General features: G+C 34.4%; 1 protein-coding gene across 6 annotated transcripts in view; it reads left to right on the forward strand.

Moving 5' to 3' along the window:
- The window catches only part of LOC128234745 (uncharacterized), a 32882-nt gene that overhangs the window by 12701 nt on the left and 3207 nt on the right, over positions 1-16974 (forward strand). For 5 of the 6 annotated variants that reach the window (XM_052949205.1, XM_052949203.1, XM_052949204.1 and 2 more), the window contains 3 exons: positions 2237-2323; positions 10959-11123; positions 16560-16736. In XM_052949205.1, coding sequence (XP_052805165.1) covers positions 2237-2323; positions 10959-11123; positions 16560-16736 — 429 coding nt within the window. The remainder of the gene's footprint in view (positions 1-2236; positions 2324-10958; positions 11124-16559; positions 16737-16974) is intronic. The other variant, XM_052949206.1, reaches the window with a different exon arrangement.

Raw genomic sequence — 16974 nt, forward strand, 5'->3', positions numbered from 1 at the left:
GCATACAATTGAGCTTTCGAAATATGATTTATATGAATAATACTTTCAGACTCAAGTCCTCATATCTTGTGAAGAGTTTTGTTTTGATTTATTTTAATAAAAGCTTTTCAAGTCCACAGAAAAGCTCTGTGTGGAAGGTTTAAAACAGAAGAAATCACAACTTGAGAGTGATTTATTCATGAGCATGTACATATGCAATTGACAACCATGGAGTATTTGAAATAAATTTCCTACTTATTGGAAATAAGCCATGGGCTTTATAAAAGTTTGTTTGTGCAAATGATCTCTTCTTTCAAACATGATTATTGAGTAATAGAAAGTAAACATTTGCTGAATGCAAACCAAATTACAGCACATGGTTTATTACATACTTTCAAAAGCAATTCAAACATTTATTTTTTTATTACATATGTGTTTAATACCATAAATTGTAATACTTCATGAAGGTTATCAGTGTTTTCATTTCATTTGTCTGCCCGATAACTTTCTTTGGTTAATTGATCTACCATGTTCTTCCTGAGCTAATCTCCTCAGATAATGTTTCTACCCTGTCCCTCCTTTGTGAATGATTCTATACCTTGTCTTACATGATATATCTGTTCTACTCAGTGTCCCTCTCAGTAGTTAATTGTTTTATCTTGTCCCTACTAAAAAAAATTACCATGTCCCCTTAAAATCTTTTTTATACCAAGTGTTGCCCTGAATTGTTCTTCCCTGTTCCCTCTTAGTGAATTGTTTTACCAGGTACTTTCACTGTTAATTGTTCTACCATTTTACTTGTCATTGTTCCATCCTGTTCTTCCGTAGTGAATTTTTCTTCCATGTTCCTCTGAAATGAAGTTCCATCCTGTTCCTCCTAAGTGAAAAGGTCCACCTGGTTTCCTTCTCAGTGAATTGTTCTACCATGTTCCTTCTCAGTGAATTGTTCTACATTGTTCCTTCTCAGTGGATTGTTCTACCATGTTCCTTCTCAGTGTGTTGTTCTACCATGTTCCTTCTCAGTGAATTGTTCTACCATGTTCCTTCTCAGTTGATTGTTCTACCATGCTACTCCTAAGTGAATTCTTCTTCCTTGCTCCTTCTAAGTGAATTGTTCTACCATGCTACTCCTAAGTGAATTCTTCTTCCTTGCTCCATCTAAGTGAATTTGTTCTACCATGCTCCTCCTAAGTGAATTCTTCTTCCTTGCTCCTCCTAAGTGAATTGTTCTACCATGCTACTCCTAAGTGAATTCTTCTTCCTTGCTCCTCCTAAGTGAATTGTTCTACCATGCTACTCCTAAGTGAATTCTTCTTCCTTGCTCCTAAGTGAATTGTTCTACCATGCTACTCCTAAGTGAATTCTTTTTCCTTGCTCCTTCTAAGTGAATTGTTCTACCATGCTTCTCCTAAGTGAATTCTTCTTCCTTGCTCCTTCTAAGTGAATTTGTTCTACCATGCTCCTCCTAAGTGAATTCTTCTTCCTTGCTTCTCCTAAGTGAATTGTTCTACCATGCTACTCTTAAGTGAATTATTCTTCCTTGCTCCTCCTAAGTGAATTGTTCTACCATGCTACTCCTAAGTGAATTATTCTTTCTTGCTCCTAAGTGAATTGTTCTACCATGCTACTCTTAAGTGAATTCTTCTTCCTTGCTCCTTCTAAGTGAATTGTTCTACCATGCTACTCCTAAGTGAATTCTTCTTCCTTGCTCCTTCTAAGTGAATTGTTCTACCATGCTACTCCTAAGTGAATTCTTCTTCCTTGCTCCTTCTAAGTGAATTTGTTCTACCATGTCTCCTCCATGCTGTATCCCTCAGTCAAATATTGTTCCCTGTTTTTTGTTAGTGAATTGTCCATCCCTGTGTCCATCTTAGTGAGTGAATTGTGCCATATTCCTTCCCCCCTCAGTGAGTTGTTCCACCCAGTGTTCCCCCTCAGTGAATCGTTCTACACAGTTCACCTTTCTCCTCCCCCATTAAATTGCATCAAGGAGTCAATGCGAAAAAGTAACATGAATTAAAGTGGCACTCAAAGAACATTTTGCTTTCACTTTTTTTGTCCTTCTCTAGTTTGCCACACTGAAATGTTCTACCAATTGTTCCCTCTCAGTGTCAGTTAGTAGCTCAGTCTTGTTTCTTATTAGTTAATTGACCTAAGCTTGAGCTCCTTAGTGAATTGTTCTAAGTAATTGTGCTGTAGCATTTGCCTTATCGTGAATGTTCCAATCACAATGCATTGAATATATCCTTGTCTACAGATGTACTCAGGTAGATCAGAAAGGAATGACGAAAGGATGCCTTTCGATGACCCCCAAAAGTCAGACAGGAAACAAGTAACATTTGGGGTATTATTGCTTTAAGTGATATCCCTTTAATACACTCATAATTCACCACAATAGTTGATAGAAACCCATAACCTTCACAATCACAGAAAAGAAATTATTAATTTTAGAAATTAACCATTTTAGACTTTTACTTTGATATCTATTATCCTACAAACAGTTATTTTTTGGTATTCAAACGTCTAAGTTTAAATACACTATAATTATGTTAAGCCAGGCAAGTTCACCTATTACTCGAAGTATTGAAATTTGTTTTCTTCTATAGTATAGATTTTTAGCTTGTCTTCAAAAAATCTAGGCATTTATTGCATTATTGTATTAGCAATTAGGCATATGCAACAACAGTAACATTGGCCATAACTCAAATTAAATGAAGATATTTTAAATCAAACTTGGTACACTTGTTGCCAAAGACAATATGTACTCGGTTCAACAAGGCCCATAACTCTGGCTGTAAAATTGTTTAGTTATGTCCCTTTTCCAACTGAAAAACAACAGACATGACGGTGTCGGCTTTAGATCGCGGCTCGTTTTGCTTTAATTATGTTTATATCTAACAGTTCTATTTGACATTTATATCAATTTTGAGTAATGAGCTACTAATGTTCATAAAACAATATGTCATTGAATTTTTATAAATTGGAAGTATTGTCATTATTTATTTATTTTTGCTCTATTCCAAAGTGATTATTATTATTAGACTTTTCTTGTTTTGTGGTCTAAATTATAATAAGCCATATTTTATTTGTTAGCTAAACTCACTTTTTATGTTCTAAAATCACTTTAGAACATCCATAATTCCACGTACTGCTTTATATATAACTAACATACAATTCTTTTAAATTCATAACATACCCTAGAATTTGTCCAAGACTAATATTTCAGCTATTTGACCTCAGAATGCCAAAAGAAGGGATACAATGATGGTCAAGTACTTAATGCGCCAGTCAATTGTAGCCACCGCCCCCACGTCCTGGGAATAGCAGGGACTTTGACTTTCGGTCCAGCCAAGCCTGGGTAAAATCCCCAACAAACTTCTGGTAAAACCCCCGCCAAATCCCCCCGCACCCCAGGGACTCTAGGTAAGACCCGTTCCCCACTGTTTTGGGCACAATTAAGGGAAAAACACCACATTCACCTACGGGGCCACCTGGAAGATAAAAACATGGCCCATTTCCCTGAAATCCCCGGTATACCCCAGGACCTGGGGGCCGTGGTTACAATTGACTGGTGCATAATTTCTTGGTGTGGTCAACTCATTTATGTCTTAAAAGTTTTAGTTTAAGGAATGTCTGGTTTAATTTGACACTGTATTTCAACGCAGGCACATATTACATTTATCAGGGGCTTTTAATAGAAGATCCTTCTAATGGATGGAAAAAGTTGATTTTTATCAGGGATAGAATTGTATGGCCAATATTTGGTTCCAAATTTGGCTGATTTAAAAAACATTACAATTAATAGCACAAGACCTGAACATTTTTGGTATGTGAAAACTGCACTTTGATCTGTAAAACAATTTCTCTTGCAAAGAATAATTGGCAAAGCTAAATATCTGTGAGTCTTGCTTTCAGGTTACAGAGAAATATACTTACAAACGAGGTTTGATAAGGAATGATTTAATAATTTCTTGCCTCAGAGAGGCATTATATTTCCCAGTTTTGAGTGACGTATCCTGCATTTACGCCCAGTTATCATATAATGACATCCAAATTTAGCAACAATTCTAGTAAATGCAAGATATCAATTACCAAAAAACCAATACAGTAACAAATTAAAAATCAGATCAGTTGTGACTACATATTTGCATTAATCATTACTTTTATACTATTCTTAGAAGACACAGATGATTAGGCCTAAAAAAATAATTGTTTGGTTAGGGTTACACCCTTTTCAAAAATAGGTTGGGTAGGTAGGCTTTTTATTTTTTTTATTTTTTTTTATTAGGCTTTATATAAGAATGTCATTTTCATCATTGGAGAATGGTGTTAAAGTTATCTTCTATATAAGCAATTAAGGTTTTAAACTACATATTGAAAAGCAAAAAAAAAAGAAAAAAATTTTTTTTTTTTTTTTTTTTAGTTTTTCATTTTTTTTTTCAAACTGACTATAAAAAACGTTAGGGTCGGCGCCTATTCCGTAGGTAGGGTCGGGTAATGGTAATTTTTTTTTTTAAGGCCTTATTAACAATTGCAAGAAATAAGACAATTGTCAAAAACTTACATAAAATTTACATCACTGTGTACAATGCATTGAATGTTACTTGAATACTGATGTATTACATCACTTTACGACACATACATTTTTTGCCCTTTTTTTTCGCATTTTCCCACTCCAAATGTAATGGGATTGTCAGGAGTACTTTAAGGTACTTCCCAGTAAGTTTGACTATACCACTGAAATACCTGCGGTGAACTTTTAGTGGAATACCTACAAAATTTACTCAGCTACACTGAAATACCATTGGTTACAATACCACTGGTATTCCAGTGGAATACCGCTGATTTTCACTGGCATAGTCTCTTAAAATCACATTAATGTACTAATTTTTATTATTATAAAAAATAATTTCGAATTGCTCACATCAGAGGAAAGTGTGTGCAGTTCTTTAAAAGTGTCAGAATAGGATAATAATTTGGTATCTATATAATAATACTCCTTAATTGCAACATTTAAAGAAAATTGCTTCTCTTTGAAAAAGGTGAAAGAATTAAAATTATTATTTTTAATGAGTATTTTCTAGAATGCAGCTGTATTTTCTGAGACTAATTTTACCTGTCTGTGTTTTAATTGTGGAAATAATGCGGTCAGTTACAAAACCAGCTTTATATGTGATTGAGGGCAATGTCTCGATAGGCCCTTAGTCGAGGTGTCAGTGACACTCATTTTAGCTTTTATAAGGGAAGTTGATTCAAGCCCCACCAGTGACGGTCATTGCATGTATTTTGACCACCCAGAATGGGACACTGGGTACTTGTTTCTGGTCTTGTGTTCCTTGGTTTTCTCTGACCTTTTTGTGAATGGGAAATGGAATTAGATTTTTGTTGCTACTTAACTTTTGTAAAAAGTACTCTTTTTGGGGAATTATAAATGGGGCTTAACCTAAAATAGCTCGATCCTGATTTCAGTCAAAAACCACTGTTTCTAGACAGGAAAAAGAAAAAAACATTATGTATTTCAGTTAATAACTGTCTCTGCAATAGAGCTACAAGAATAAGTATAAACAAAGCTATCAATTTGTCATAAAGGGCATGAGAAAATTTGCAAGTCGGCCAACTACGGAATTGTATCTCTGATCCCCCAGGGTTATGATATGTATTAATTTACGTTTACAAATAGTTAAATACTATTGTCTTAAGGTATTGATTACTATTATCTTATTGTATAAATTTGTATTGAGCCTTAGGATAACATTGCACTGATCATTAATTGATTATAAAATTAATGTTATAACTTATTAATTGAGTCTACTTATAAAAATGATATCTTGGCATGGTTTTTAATGCCCTATTTTGACCAGTGTTCGTGCAAATTATCAATGGTACATTGATTTATGGAGAACAAATATTACTGTATCATCACTGACGATGTTTTTTATAATAACATTTTCATTTTGTATACAATTATGGACAGCACTTTTAAGATTTTATGTTCTGAAAGATTATTATGTTAGCTGTGACTGTCTCAATATTTGAGAGTCGAACATTGACTGATTTGGAATATTAAACTTTAAGGTCAAATGACATGGCATGATTTTGGTTTCTAAAAGAAAGGTGAAGGTTAAATGTACTAGTCAATTGTAACCACGGCCCCCTCAGGTCTGAAGAATAGCGGGGACTTTGACATTCGGTCCGTTCAAGCCTGGGTAAAATCCCCGCCCTGCGGCGACAAACTACTGGTAAAATCCCCGCCAAATGCCCCTGCACCCCAGGCACTGTAGGCCCATTCCCTGCTATTTTTGGCGTGAAGACAAAACCACCACATTCACTAGGCACTGCGGGCCACCAGGAAGGTAAAAATATGCCCATTTCCCCGTCTATCTCCAGTATACCCCTGGATCTTGGGGGTCCGCGGTTACAATTGTTTGGTGAATAAAAAATTGTTATTGTCTTAATATTTATACATAATGTTATATAAATTTTCTGTGGTTCGCCTAATGCCACCTTACCAAAAGTTAATTAACATAAAAGTTTATTGGTACACAATCTCCCGTTAACAATGAGTTATACCCCTTTATAGATTGAGGACAGATTGTCAATAATGTATGCATTGCACCGTGGTGCCTTTGTTTGATATTTTGCTTCTCTGAGTCTGAAATTTTTAAAAGTGTTGTCTTGAGTATGGGTCGAATGGTAGAAGTCTTCCACAAAAAGCTTAACATTGGCAGGCCCCCTATAGAATTTTTTTGATTCTCCCCACATTGTGAAAGGAATTATGAAGCTACATTTGTAATGACTGTATTAATTCTCACAGACATATCTATAATGTCGTGGTCAATAAAGTGTAATCATAAAACACATTCCTTTCTTTCAATTCCTGACATATCGAAATCCAAACAGATTTATTTTGTAATTAAGTATGACACTGCCTTTCACATCTGCACTTGATAACATAAATGGATCTTAATGAAAATATGGCTGCAAATCAAAACATTAAGACTGAAAGAAATCAGAAAATATGGTTTCATCTATTTCATTTGATGCAGACATTATTTTAGCCTTAAAGGAACTAGACACCAGATGGTCCAAAATTTGGCAAATACAGTATTTTCTCAAACCAAGCCTAGATCTGTCAATGTGAACTAGGAGAGGAGGCTGATAATACATGACTTTACATGGTTTAATAGAATAATAAATGCAACAATCATGTTGCTGTCTCAACTGTGTTTCCCTGTTAAAATGCATAATGGTTTCCAAGTTTAAATCATATTTGTTTATGAGTACAGATAAATATACAGACGTTATTTTTAAGTATTTTAAGTTGACAGGGATTTACGAGGTAGACAACCCAAGAGTAAATTTCAATTTGGAAAAATAACCGAAAAACTATGTGATCTATGTGTCATAAGCGAAGTGAATTTACATCAGTAAAGAAGATTCAAAGCTAAATGTACACAACGATGTCAATTTTATTTTAGTTTTTGACAATTTTCTTTTTTTCATGCAGTTGTATCATCTGGTGTCTATTAAAGTCCCTTTAAGTTGGCCTATTCACTTCAATTCATATTTTCTGTTCACAATAACATTTAACAAGTAGAAGCAATATCATATGAATATGCTGAAATTGAATATAATTACAAAATTAATGCTTATGTGAAAAATGAAAGATTAATTATGATACAAGTTGCACTCAAATTGCTGTTGAAATTAAGTTTCTTTTCAAATCATTATATGAATCTAGAATAAATAAATAAGATGTCTGTCACAATATTTTTAATCAATCTTAAAAAGCTTTAAAAAGCTTTATTAATATTGACAAGAAACCATATATATAACCAATATACCTTATATATAAATTTTAAATTATCAATGATAAACAATTATTTAATCATTATGAAATGACACTGTTGAGAATAACATGAACTTCATGATCTTAGTTCATGAATGACAATTTGGACAAATCGAGTTCATGAACTAAGTGGGAGTTCATGAATTAGTTCATCTAATTCTCGACAGGGATATCAGATTATGATATCAAATACAAAATGTTTCATGTTTGATATAAATGAAGCATTCAGGTTCTTATGAAATTAAGAAAGCTAAAACTACTGCAGTAGAAATTAATTATGAGATCTTTCTTATGAGTGCTTCCTCTCAAAGATTATAGTGTTACTGACTGCATCTATAAACAGCATTAACGATGGTGAGTGCAGTGTGACAGTGACTGCTTGGTGATCAATGCATCCTTATTGATGTTTGCTTTCAAAGGACAAGAGCCCATTGTTTCCAGGGCTGCATTACCTCTTTTCCATTTATTTAACAGATCAATATGAATATTTAAATCGAGGCAACTTGGCACCATGTAAATTTCTTGGATTTTTGAGTGGCATTCTCATAATTTAATCTTCTGAAATTAAATTGACGTATATATATTTAGAGGAGATTGTTATTTTTTTCAAAGCAGATTCAAACACCTTAAAAAATTCGCTATCAAACTCTGATAAAAATCAGGATAAATCACTTTTCTTGTGGATAAATTAATCACACAGCAGGAATTAAAGGGACTGTACACCAGATTGGCACCAAAAAAAGTTTTTTCTGTAACGAATCTCTGGACAATTATTTAATAAAGTGTTGTACTCTTTGATATCATAATTGTAAAAAAACTACCAAAATGTAAAAAAAAAATTGAGTCGGAGACCGGGTTCGAACCGGTGTCGCCCAAACTGCAGTCCAGTGTAGTATCCACTGTGCTACGAAGGCTTATGCTAAACAGTTGGAATTTTTAAGCTATATGCCCAACTTGGTAATATCACGTGATAACAGGTAATATCACGTGATAACATCGACTAGCCAATCACGCATAAGGAATGAATTCAACTAGGTAGACATACCTAGTAATCTTTTGTAATGGAAAAATACAAAAAAATGGAAAAAATAAATTAATTGTAAACTAATACAAAAAAATGGAAAAAATAAATTAATTGTAAACTATGTGGTACTTCAGTTAGTAAGTTTCAATCCGTTGTACACATCGCTACCAAGTTTATATCAGTTTTCAACATTTTTTATTTTTTTTCGCTATTTCATCATACAGAGTACAGCCCCTTTGATGTATTTAACTTGTATGTTTGCATCTGCCTTGCTAAATACAACATACATGTCATAAAAAGCCTTAATGTTTTTTGTCTGATTTTAAAGGCCTAGTTAAAGGAATGTTGCCTGATAATCCTCTGCTGTGCATCTTCTGCTAATTGCACTAGTGTCACAGTAGGAGCCAATTTCCTGTATATTGGTTTATTGGCGTAGGGCCATTTAGGGTCCAATATTATAACTAATGAAACCTCCAAAACTGCACAGCAGGATACTCAGATTGGAGATCTGATAAAAAGGCACCAGGAAATTATATAGATTAAGATCAATACACAGAGGTTGTGTACTATACACCGATTTGGGGGGGGGGGGGGTCACTTATAGAAGGCTTAAACTAGGCCTTTAAGACTAAGTATAGAGAGGCAAAATTCAAAAAGGTAGTTAATTGTGTACTTTATTTCAATGGTAAAACTTATTGTTATTTGTTGAATATATACAGACTTTTTCTGTCACTTTCACTGCTTTTCTACTAGGGCTTTAGCTAAAAAATTAATTATGAAAGGATTCTACACAGCAAGTGCTTCCTTTTTTATAGCATCCTTAATTTTGCCCTCAAAATCTTGAAATGCTAAGTTCACTGGCAAACAATAGAACATCATTAGACATTTGTGAACTTGTCAAGAGTTTGAATGTTAATATGCTGGTAAAAAAATCAGCTGTCAGTTTTTATTTAGATTTCTGTCCTATCTATGCTGGTGAAGCAAAAGACATCAGCTTTATTTTTTCTGGGACACTGGAATAGTTATTAGCTTGGTAAACATGCCTCATTAAAATTGGACTAATTAGTTCACTTGAGTACAGAAAAGGAATAATGTCAGATGTAGTGTACTGGAGGCTGACAGACTTGAAGTACATTTCTTGGTACTAATACTAAGTATTCATATGAACTGTAAATGTATCATGGCAGGCATTACTGGCTTGATTTTGATCATATTGTAAGTGTTGCTATGAGAGAATGAATTTTATATTTAAAGATAAAAATATGGGTTAAACAGCTTTATTTATGTAATGTATAGGGAAATAATAAGTTCTCTTTATTGTTTAAAAACTTAAAATAATTGTCACACAGCGTTCACAGTGAGTTTCTCATTTCATACTAATTTTCTTCTTATACTTATCTTGTTTATTGCTATAATGATCTAGACCTCTCTCAAAGGTTAGGAATTCAGATACATTCCATTATGTATTATAAAATGTGTTTCTTCTTTGTTGTTTAGTGATAAATGCATTTTTATCTCATGTTTTTGCTAAAATGTGTGTTAAGTACGGAACTTTAAGTGCCATAATTTTTGAGAACCTCTTAAATTACCTTGTTAATGTATTTATAATGTATTTTTATTACTATGATTGGTTTTAAGTCTGTCAATAATGAACTTCAAATCTAGTGTAATTTGTGTTATTTCCTTGATCAATTATATAAAGAGCTTTTTTAAATTGATGTCATGTGCTAAAACTATTTTCACAACTTAAATGTATTTGAACTATATATACTACCCCATTAAAATAATTTGATAATTAACCAACACCCAATATTTCATTTTTTTTTTCATTTTTTTTTTCCTTTGAATTAAGTTGTTTTCATTCTTTGTAAACTGATTAGTCAATAACAACTAGAACATTCAGGTTTGCCTGCAATAAACAACAATGTCTACCTTATCAAATGAAATTTATACTCAGGGACAACGTTGCTGCCTGCATGGGGCTCAGAGAAGCATTAAACATCCAAAATATAAATCTAGTTATACAACACAATACCTTCAAAAAATATCAAGAGCTTTAAATTGTTTATTACTTTTTATATTCATATTTATTTTTTCCCATCCCAGGACCAAGGTCAGTACAACAACGGGTACAACGGCGATGGTGGTGGTTACAACAATGCTCACCTAAGCCAGGAGGAGCTAGCACTTGTTGACCCCTCCGGGTACTCCAAACGATACCAGCCCGGATCAGTGAGCTTCAAAGATGAGGAGGAGTCAAATACAGACATGGTAATACCAAGATTTTAGGATGTAGAAGTCTGCAAATTAAGAAGTCATTCACTGACTTCCATAAAAAATTAGTAGTCTGCAGCCCATTGCTTAAACTTTGATAAGATGTCCCTAGGTTAGATTTTGGCTAGTTTCCACTTTTTAAATTTGATAGGTTAATATCGATTATTGGATAAATATTAACATTAGTCAGTAAATATTTCCTCCCACTAATGGTTATAAATCAAAACAATCATAATTGTTTACCTGTTTATTCTTCCCCATCTATATAGTAGTTTGTCTTTTTAACACAAGGTAGTGTCGGACTCGCAAACTTTGAAAACTGTGAGTCGAGGTTAAAAAAAAAATATTCTGATTAATGCCTCAGTCTTATTTGTTGCACTGTGGCCATGGGATCTAAAATATCTACGCCCAATAGCAATTATAGGGCAACCAAAGCATTCCATTGGTTACATATACTGTATGGCATTCACAAAGGGTTGTATGAGAGCAAAACAGTCCCCTTGACTCACAAACTTTGACAAGTATGAGTCCGGGTGAAAAAATTATAAAAAATTATAGGGCCGCCAAAGCATTCCGTTGGTCCACTGCGTATTTTGAGTTTGTGGAGACAGAAAATCTATGACTACCGTACGACCTTTGCAGTGATGATTTATGAAGCATGGCAGCATTATTTTTTTGGCAAATACCAAGGCAGTTTTTGAGGGCCTGCAAAAGTGAATTGTAATTCATAAGAGACTCAGGGCATCTGCACGGCAAGCACCAGGCAACCGTACACCTGAAATATGGTCGCTGTGGTTATTTCCTAGAATGTGTTAGTGTATGCAATATCATTATTTTATTTAAAATAGATCTGTGCTCTAGACCGGAGGAATAATCTGTAGGCATATTAACAATTTTGTACTGTTACAGCCAGAAAAGTACAAGCCAGTAAAGGCTTTATAATTACATCTATTGACCTGGAATTTCTTTTAAGCCCCTGATAAGATTTTTCCAGCCACAGAAATTCATATTGCAGCATTAGATTGGGTTTTGTATAATGCATTGCTTTATCTGTAAGCCAGTCGAAAGACTACATTGATTGGCAATATATAATTGTGGAGCAAGTTACAGTGCACAAGCCAGGATTTGAAAAGTGCAGGGTGTTCGGTCAGAAAGGGCACTTTTTATGTACAATCATGAATGAATGAGTGTTAATAGGGCACATTAAGAGTGTAGGAGTACTTAAGCTGTTATCTTTACTCAAGTGTCAATATTGTGCATATTTATTATTTTAATACTTATTTCTGAAAACTGACTTGAAATATGTCCAATAGATATCAAATATAGTTCGTAATCATCAAAGGCAGCTCTGTGAAACAAGGGCACAGGGGGCATTATAAGTGAAAAGGTAGCAGGGTGCTGGAAAAGGGCAGCAGGGCATTGACTGCCCTGCTATTTAGGCTTTAAGCTGGAGCATTGAACTGTTATCTTTTACAAGTATCCTTTTTATTTATTATTCAGTATTTTGCTGGGAGCTAAATATGGAGACTTAATTATACCCCCACAAACGAAGTTTGAGGGGTATATAGGAGTGAGCTTGTCGGTCGGTCTGTCGGTCGGTCGGTCTGTCAGTTTTCATGGTTTCCGGACGATAACTCATGAAAGGCTAGACAGATTTTTGGTACACAGGTGTAACATCAGAAGATACAGGTCAAGTTCGATATTGGGGCTGGTGGGGCCAAAGTCAAGGTCACTGTTAATAAAAATAGAAAAACGGTTTCCGGACGATAACTCATGAAAGGCTTGACAGATTTGAAAAAATTTTGGTACACCGGTGTAACATCAGAAGATACAGGTCAAGTTCGATATTGGGGCTGGTGGGGTCAAGGTCACTGTTACTAAAAATAGAAAAACGGTTTCCGGACGATAACTCATGAAAGGCTTGACAGATTTGAAAAAATTTTGGTACACAGGTGTGACATCAGAAGATACAGGTCAAGTTTGATATTGGGGCTGGTGGGGCCAAGGTCACTGTCACTAAAAATAAAAAACCGGTTTCCGGACAATAACTCATGAAAGGCTAAACGGATTTGAACAATTTTTGGTACACAGGTGTAACATCAGAAGATACAGGTCAAGTTCGATATTGGGGCTGGTGGGGCCAAGGTCAAGGTCACTGTTACTAAAAAAAGAAAAACGGTTTCTGGACGATAACTCATGAAAGGCTAAACGGATTTGAACAATTTTTGGTACACAGGTGTAACATCAGAAGATACAGATCAAGTTCGATATTGGGGCTGGTGGGGTCAAGGTCACTGTTACTAAAAATAGAAAAATGGTTTCCGGACGATAACTCATGAAAGGCTTGACAGATTTGATCATTTTTTGGTACACAGGTGTAACATCAGAAGATACAGGTCAAGTTCGATATTGGGGCTGGTGGGGCCAAGGTCAAGGTCACTGTTACTAAAAATAGAAAAATGGTTTCTGCTTCATAACTTTAATTGGGCATGAGATATTGTGATGAAACTTACTGTATAGGCAGCCTCTGTGAAGACAATGCTTGTGATTGAAAATGTGGCCAGTGGAGTAAAGGTTTTTGTGCACTGTTACGAAAATAGAAAAACGGTTTCCGGACAAACAATACATGCATGATAAAAGAAGATGCAGTGTGCAGTAACCTTGGAGTTATGGCCTCTTTTCAAAGGAATGGTTTGCCATTCCTGTGTCCAGGCGGCATTTGGGGGTATTCGTCACTCCTGTGACAGCTCTAGTTAGATCTGTGGCAAGTTAGGAGATTATAGGATGTCTGAAAAACAATCAGTTAAAAGGAGCAAAATAAATATCATTCATCGAATAATTTTTTTTTATTTAGTCTGACAAAAGCTCATTACCATAGTTGTACAAATAAACTGTTGGAGTTCTTTTTTTTGGGTATATTTTCCAACATGAACAAGAATGTTAGGTTAACTCAAAACAAACAAAAAGCAATTTTTTTACAATGAATTAATCCCATAGGTTCTGTTATACAGCAACTGCACAGCAAGGCTTGTGACTTACATACAGTATACCCTATGAGAGGATAAAATGATGGTCATGTGATAATTAATAGATAGGTCACTGGATTCATTGTCAATTTGTTGTTGTTGTCAAGCAGACAAAAGATGACAACTTTTCAAAAGTGATTTTGCCATCAATCTTTTTAAATAAAAAATAAATTTTATTTATTGATGCGTTTCTATGTTTTGTCATGAACTTTGCAACATAATTACTTTCGGTTAAGAAAAACAAACAGTTTATTAAAAGATCTGGTACAGTATGTAACAAACAAGAGGACCGCACAGTGAACGTCAATACTCGGCAGTTGTTGTTTTTTTGAGGAAAAAGACGGCTACCCACACAATTGTTAGGTCTATTGCTATTTATATTATACACTATATCACGCTATCACAATACCTAGACTTATTTTCTTCTTAAGAATGGCATAAAGATTTAACTTGTGTTTTATTTAAATCCATAGTAGTGGATTATTCTGAAACTTGCTGAAAGTATTGAAGCCATGTGATATGTGGACCATTTGAAAGGGCTGTACAGACACAGACTACAGTGCAACATTTACTGGTTGCTGATTGGTTATTAACAGGCTTAAGACTCCGCCCACTGTCTCGGTGATGGGTAATTGTGACAAGCGATCTCAGTATTTTATATTTTTGACTCTATACAGAACTGATCTAGAATTTAGCGAAATAAATGGTTCTTATTTAACTCACAAAATGATGTTTTCGAAAAACAAATGCCAAGTGTGTTTAAGAGGACATTTACAGTATTATGATTTTGTTGGATATTCAAACTACAGTATTATATTATAAAGCCTAATTGTCCTTTAACATCAACACTATTTTCAGGGATCACTAATTTCTAGTAGAGAAAATTGAATTTAAAATCTCATTAGATGGGAGCATTTATTTTGGGTTATAAATAACATTTAATAACATTATTCTGCAAGATATTACTTAAAAAAGGGATTTAAGTTATACCTTATAATTAAATTTTGACCAACTTTGCAAAAATACTGATTGCTTTTAAAGTGGTTCCAATGAAACTTGGCAGTTATTTTCATCTGAGGCTTCCTAAATTATTACATAAATTATTAATAAAAATATGTCTGGCAATTCCAATTTTGGAAACATGACCGAGCGTAAAAACTAAATAGTTTCTGGAAGTCAGCTGTACTTTTTTAACATGCAACCATATAGAAGCAATAGTCGGTTATTTTGTCTGTATCATCACCTTTAGTTTTATAAAATGGTTTTGACATTTAACAAAAAATGAAGACATTTTAAATTACCCGTTAACAAATCATCCCTGGTTTATACGTGTACCTACAGCATCAATGCAATTTTACATAAAAAAAAACACATTAAATTACCCCTTCACATCATCCCTGCTACATAAACACAGGCCTTCCAGCGTTCCTACTTTTTCCTACTTTTTTAACAGCTTCCTACTTTTTCCTACTTTATTCTAAAAAACTCCTACTATTCCTACTTTTTTGAAAATAAAGTCCGCAAAAATATTAAAGTTTGATGTTTGTGCTAGTTTTACTTGCAGAATATGAACTAAAGATGTCAAACTGGCTGGTTTCTGTTGTTGAAAGGTGTGGCAACATGTTCCACTTTGACGTGCATCATCTTTTCACCCACACAGTTCAGCAACAGAAACCGACCAAGCATCATTCACTAAAATATTCAATATGGCATATAAAATGTTATGATTTTGCATTAAAAACATTTCCTCTAGGTAAGTTAATAGCTATTAATAATTACATATTTAACCAAAAATATTCCTACTTTTCCTACTTTTTTGTTAAAAATATTCCTGCTATTTTCTTCTTTTCTGTGTCAGAAAACCTCCTACTTTTTTTTCTACTTTTTGTTAGTGGCTGCTGGAAGGCCTGTTAACATCAAATTATACAAAAAGGTGAGCAGTTCGCAAATGAAAGTATTTTCAGTGTTGCACTGACTAATAAGTTAAAGGATCAAATTGACATCTAGGTGGTAGATCCTCAGTGTTATGGGCCCTCTCCAATCCCTTAAAACCAAATGGCGCTTTCATTAAGCGTTGCAACTTGCATATACATGTATTGAACACAATAAGAGAAATCTAATACTAACTTAGCAACTTGTGACAATGGGAGGCTATATATGTGATGCAACTGTTAATGAAAAGCGTCCCAGGAGCTTCAGAGGGGATTTGCACTTGCCCTGGACCCCCAGAAGACATACTGCCCCTTGAACCCCGGCTGAAAATATTCCTCCCTTTGGGAAATTAACCATTATCATGCCTATTTTAAGCTATGGGAATAGGGCCCAATTTTACCCCTAAATAGGTCATATAAACATGGTGTAAAAAAACTGGTGTAATCTCAGAAACAAGGTCTTTCTCTCTTTACAGAAATCCCTTGAAGAGGGATATGCATCCCTTTACCACAAAATGAAGTCAAAGGATCCGTCAGACCACCCCTGGTACAAGGTCTACAATATGAATGACTATAAGAAGATGCAGAGGGAGGTCAGGCTCAACAGGGGCACACTTGGACCAGATCTGGATACAGAGTCCTACAAAGATAAGGTACAATGGAAATGAATTGCACATTATAGTATTAAAAACAAATTTTCCAAACCATGCCGAAACATTTTCAGTAGAAATTTTTTTTGTAGAAGAAAGTTGAGTTATTGTCATAGCCTTCATTTGCTGGTGCCTTTGGTGCAATGTAGTGCAAAATCTTTATGATAAAACCTTGACACATTCAAGGATGAAGTGAAATAATGACCTTGACAAAGAGTCATACAAGGATGAAGTGCAATAA

The sequence above is a fragment of the Mya arenaria genome, chromosome 5, assembly GCF_026914265.1.
Source record: "Mya arenaria isolate MELC-2E11 chromosome 5, ASM2691426v1".
In the NCBI taxonomy this organism is placed as follows: Eukaryota; Metazoa; Mollusca; class Bivalvia; order Myida; family Myidae; genus Mya; species Mya arenaria.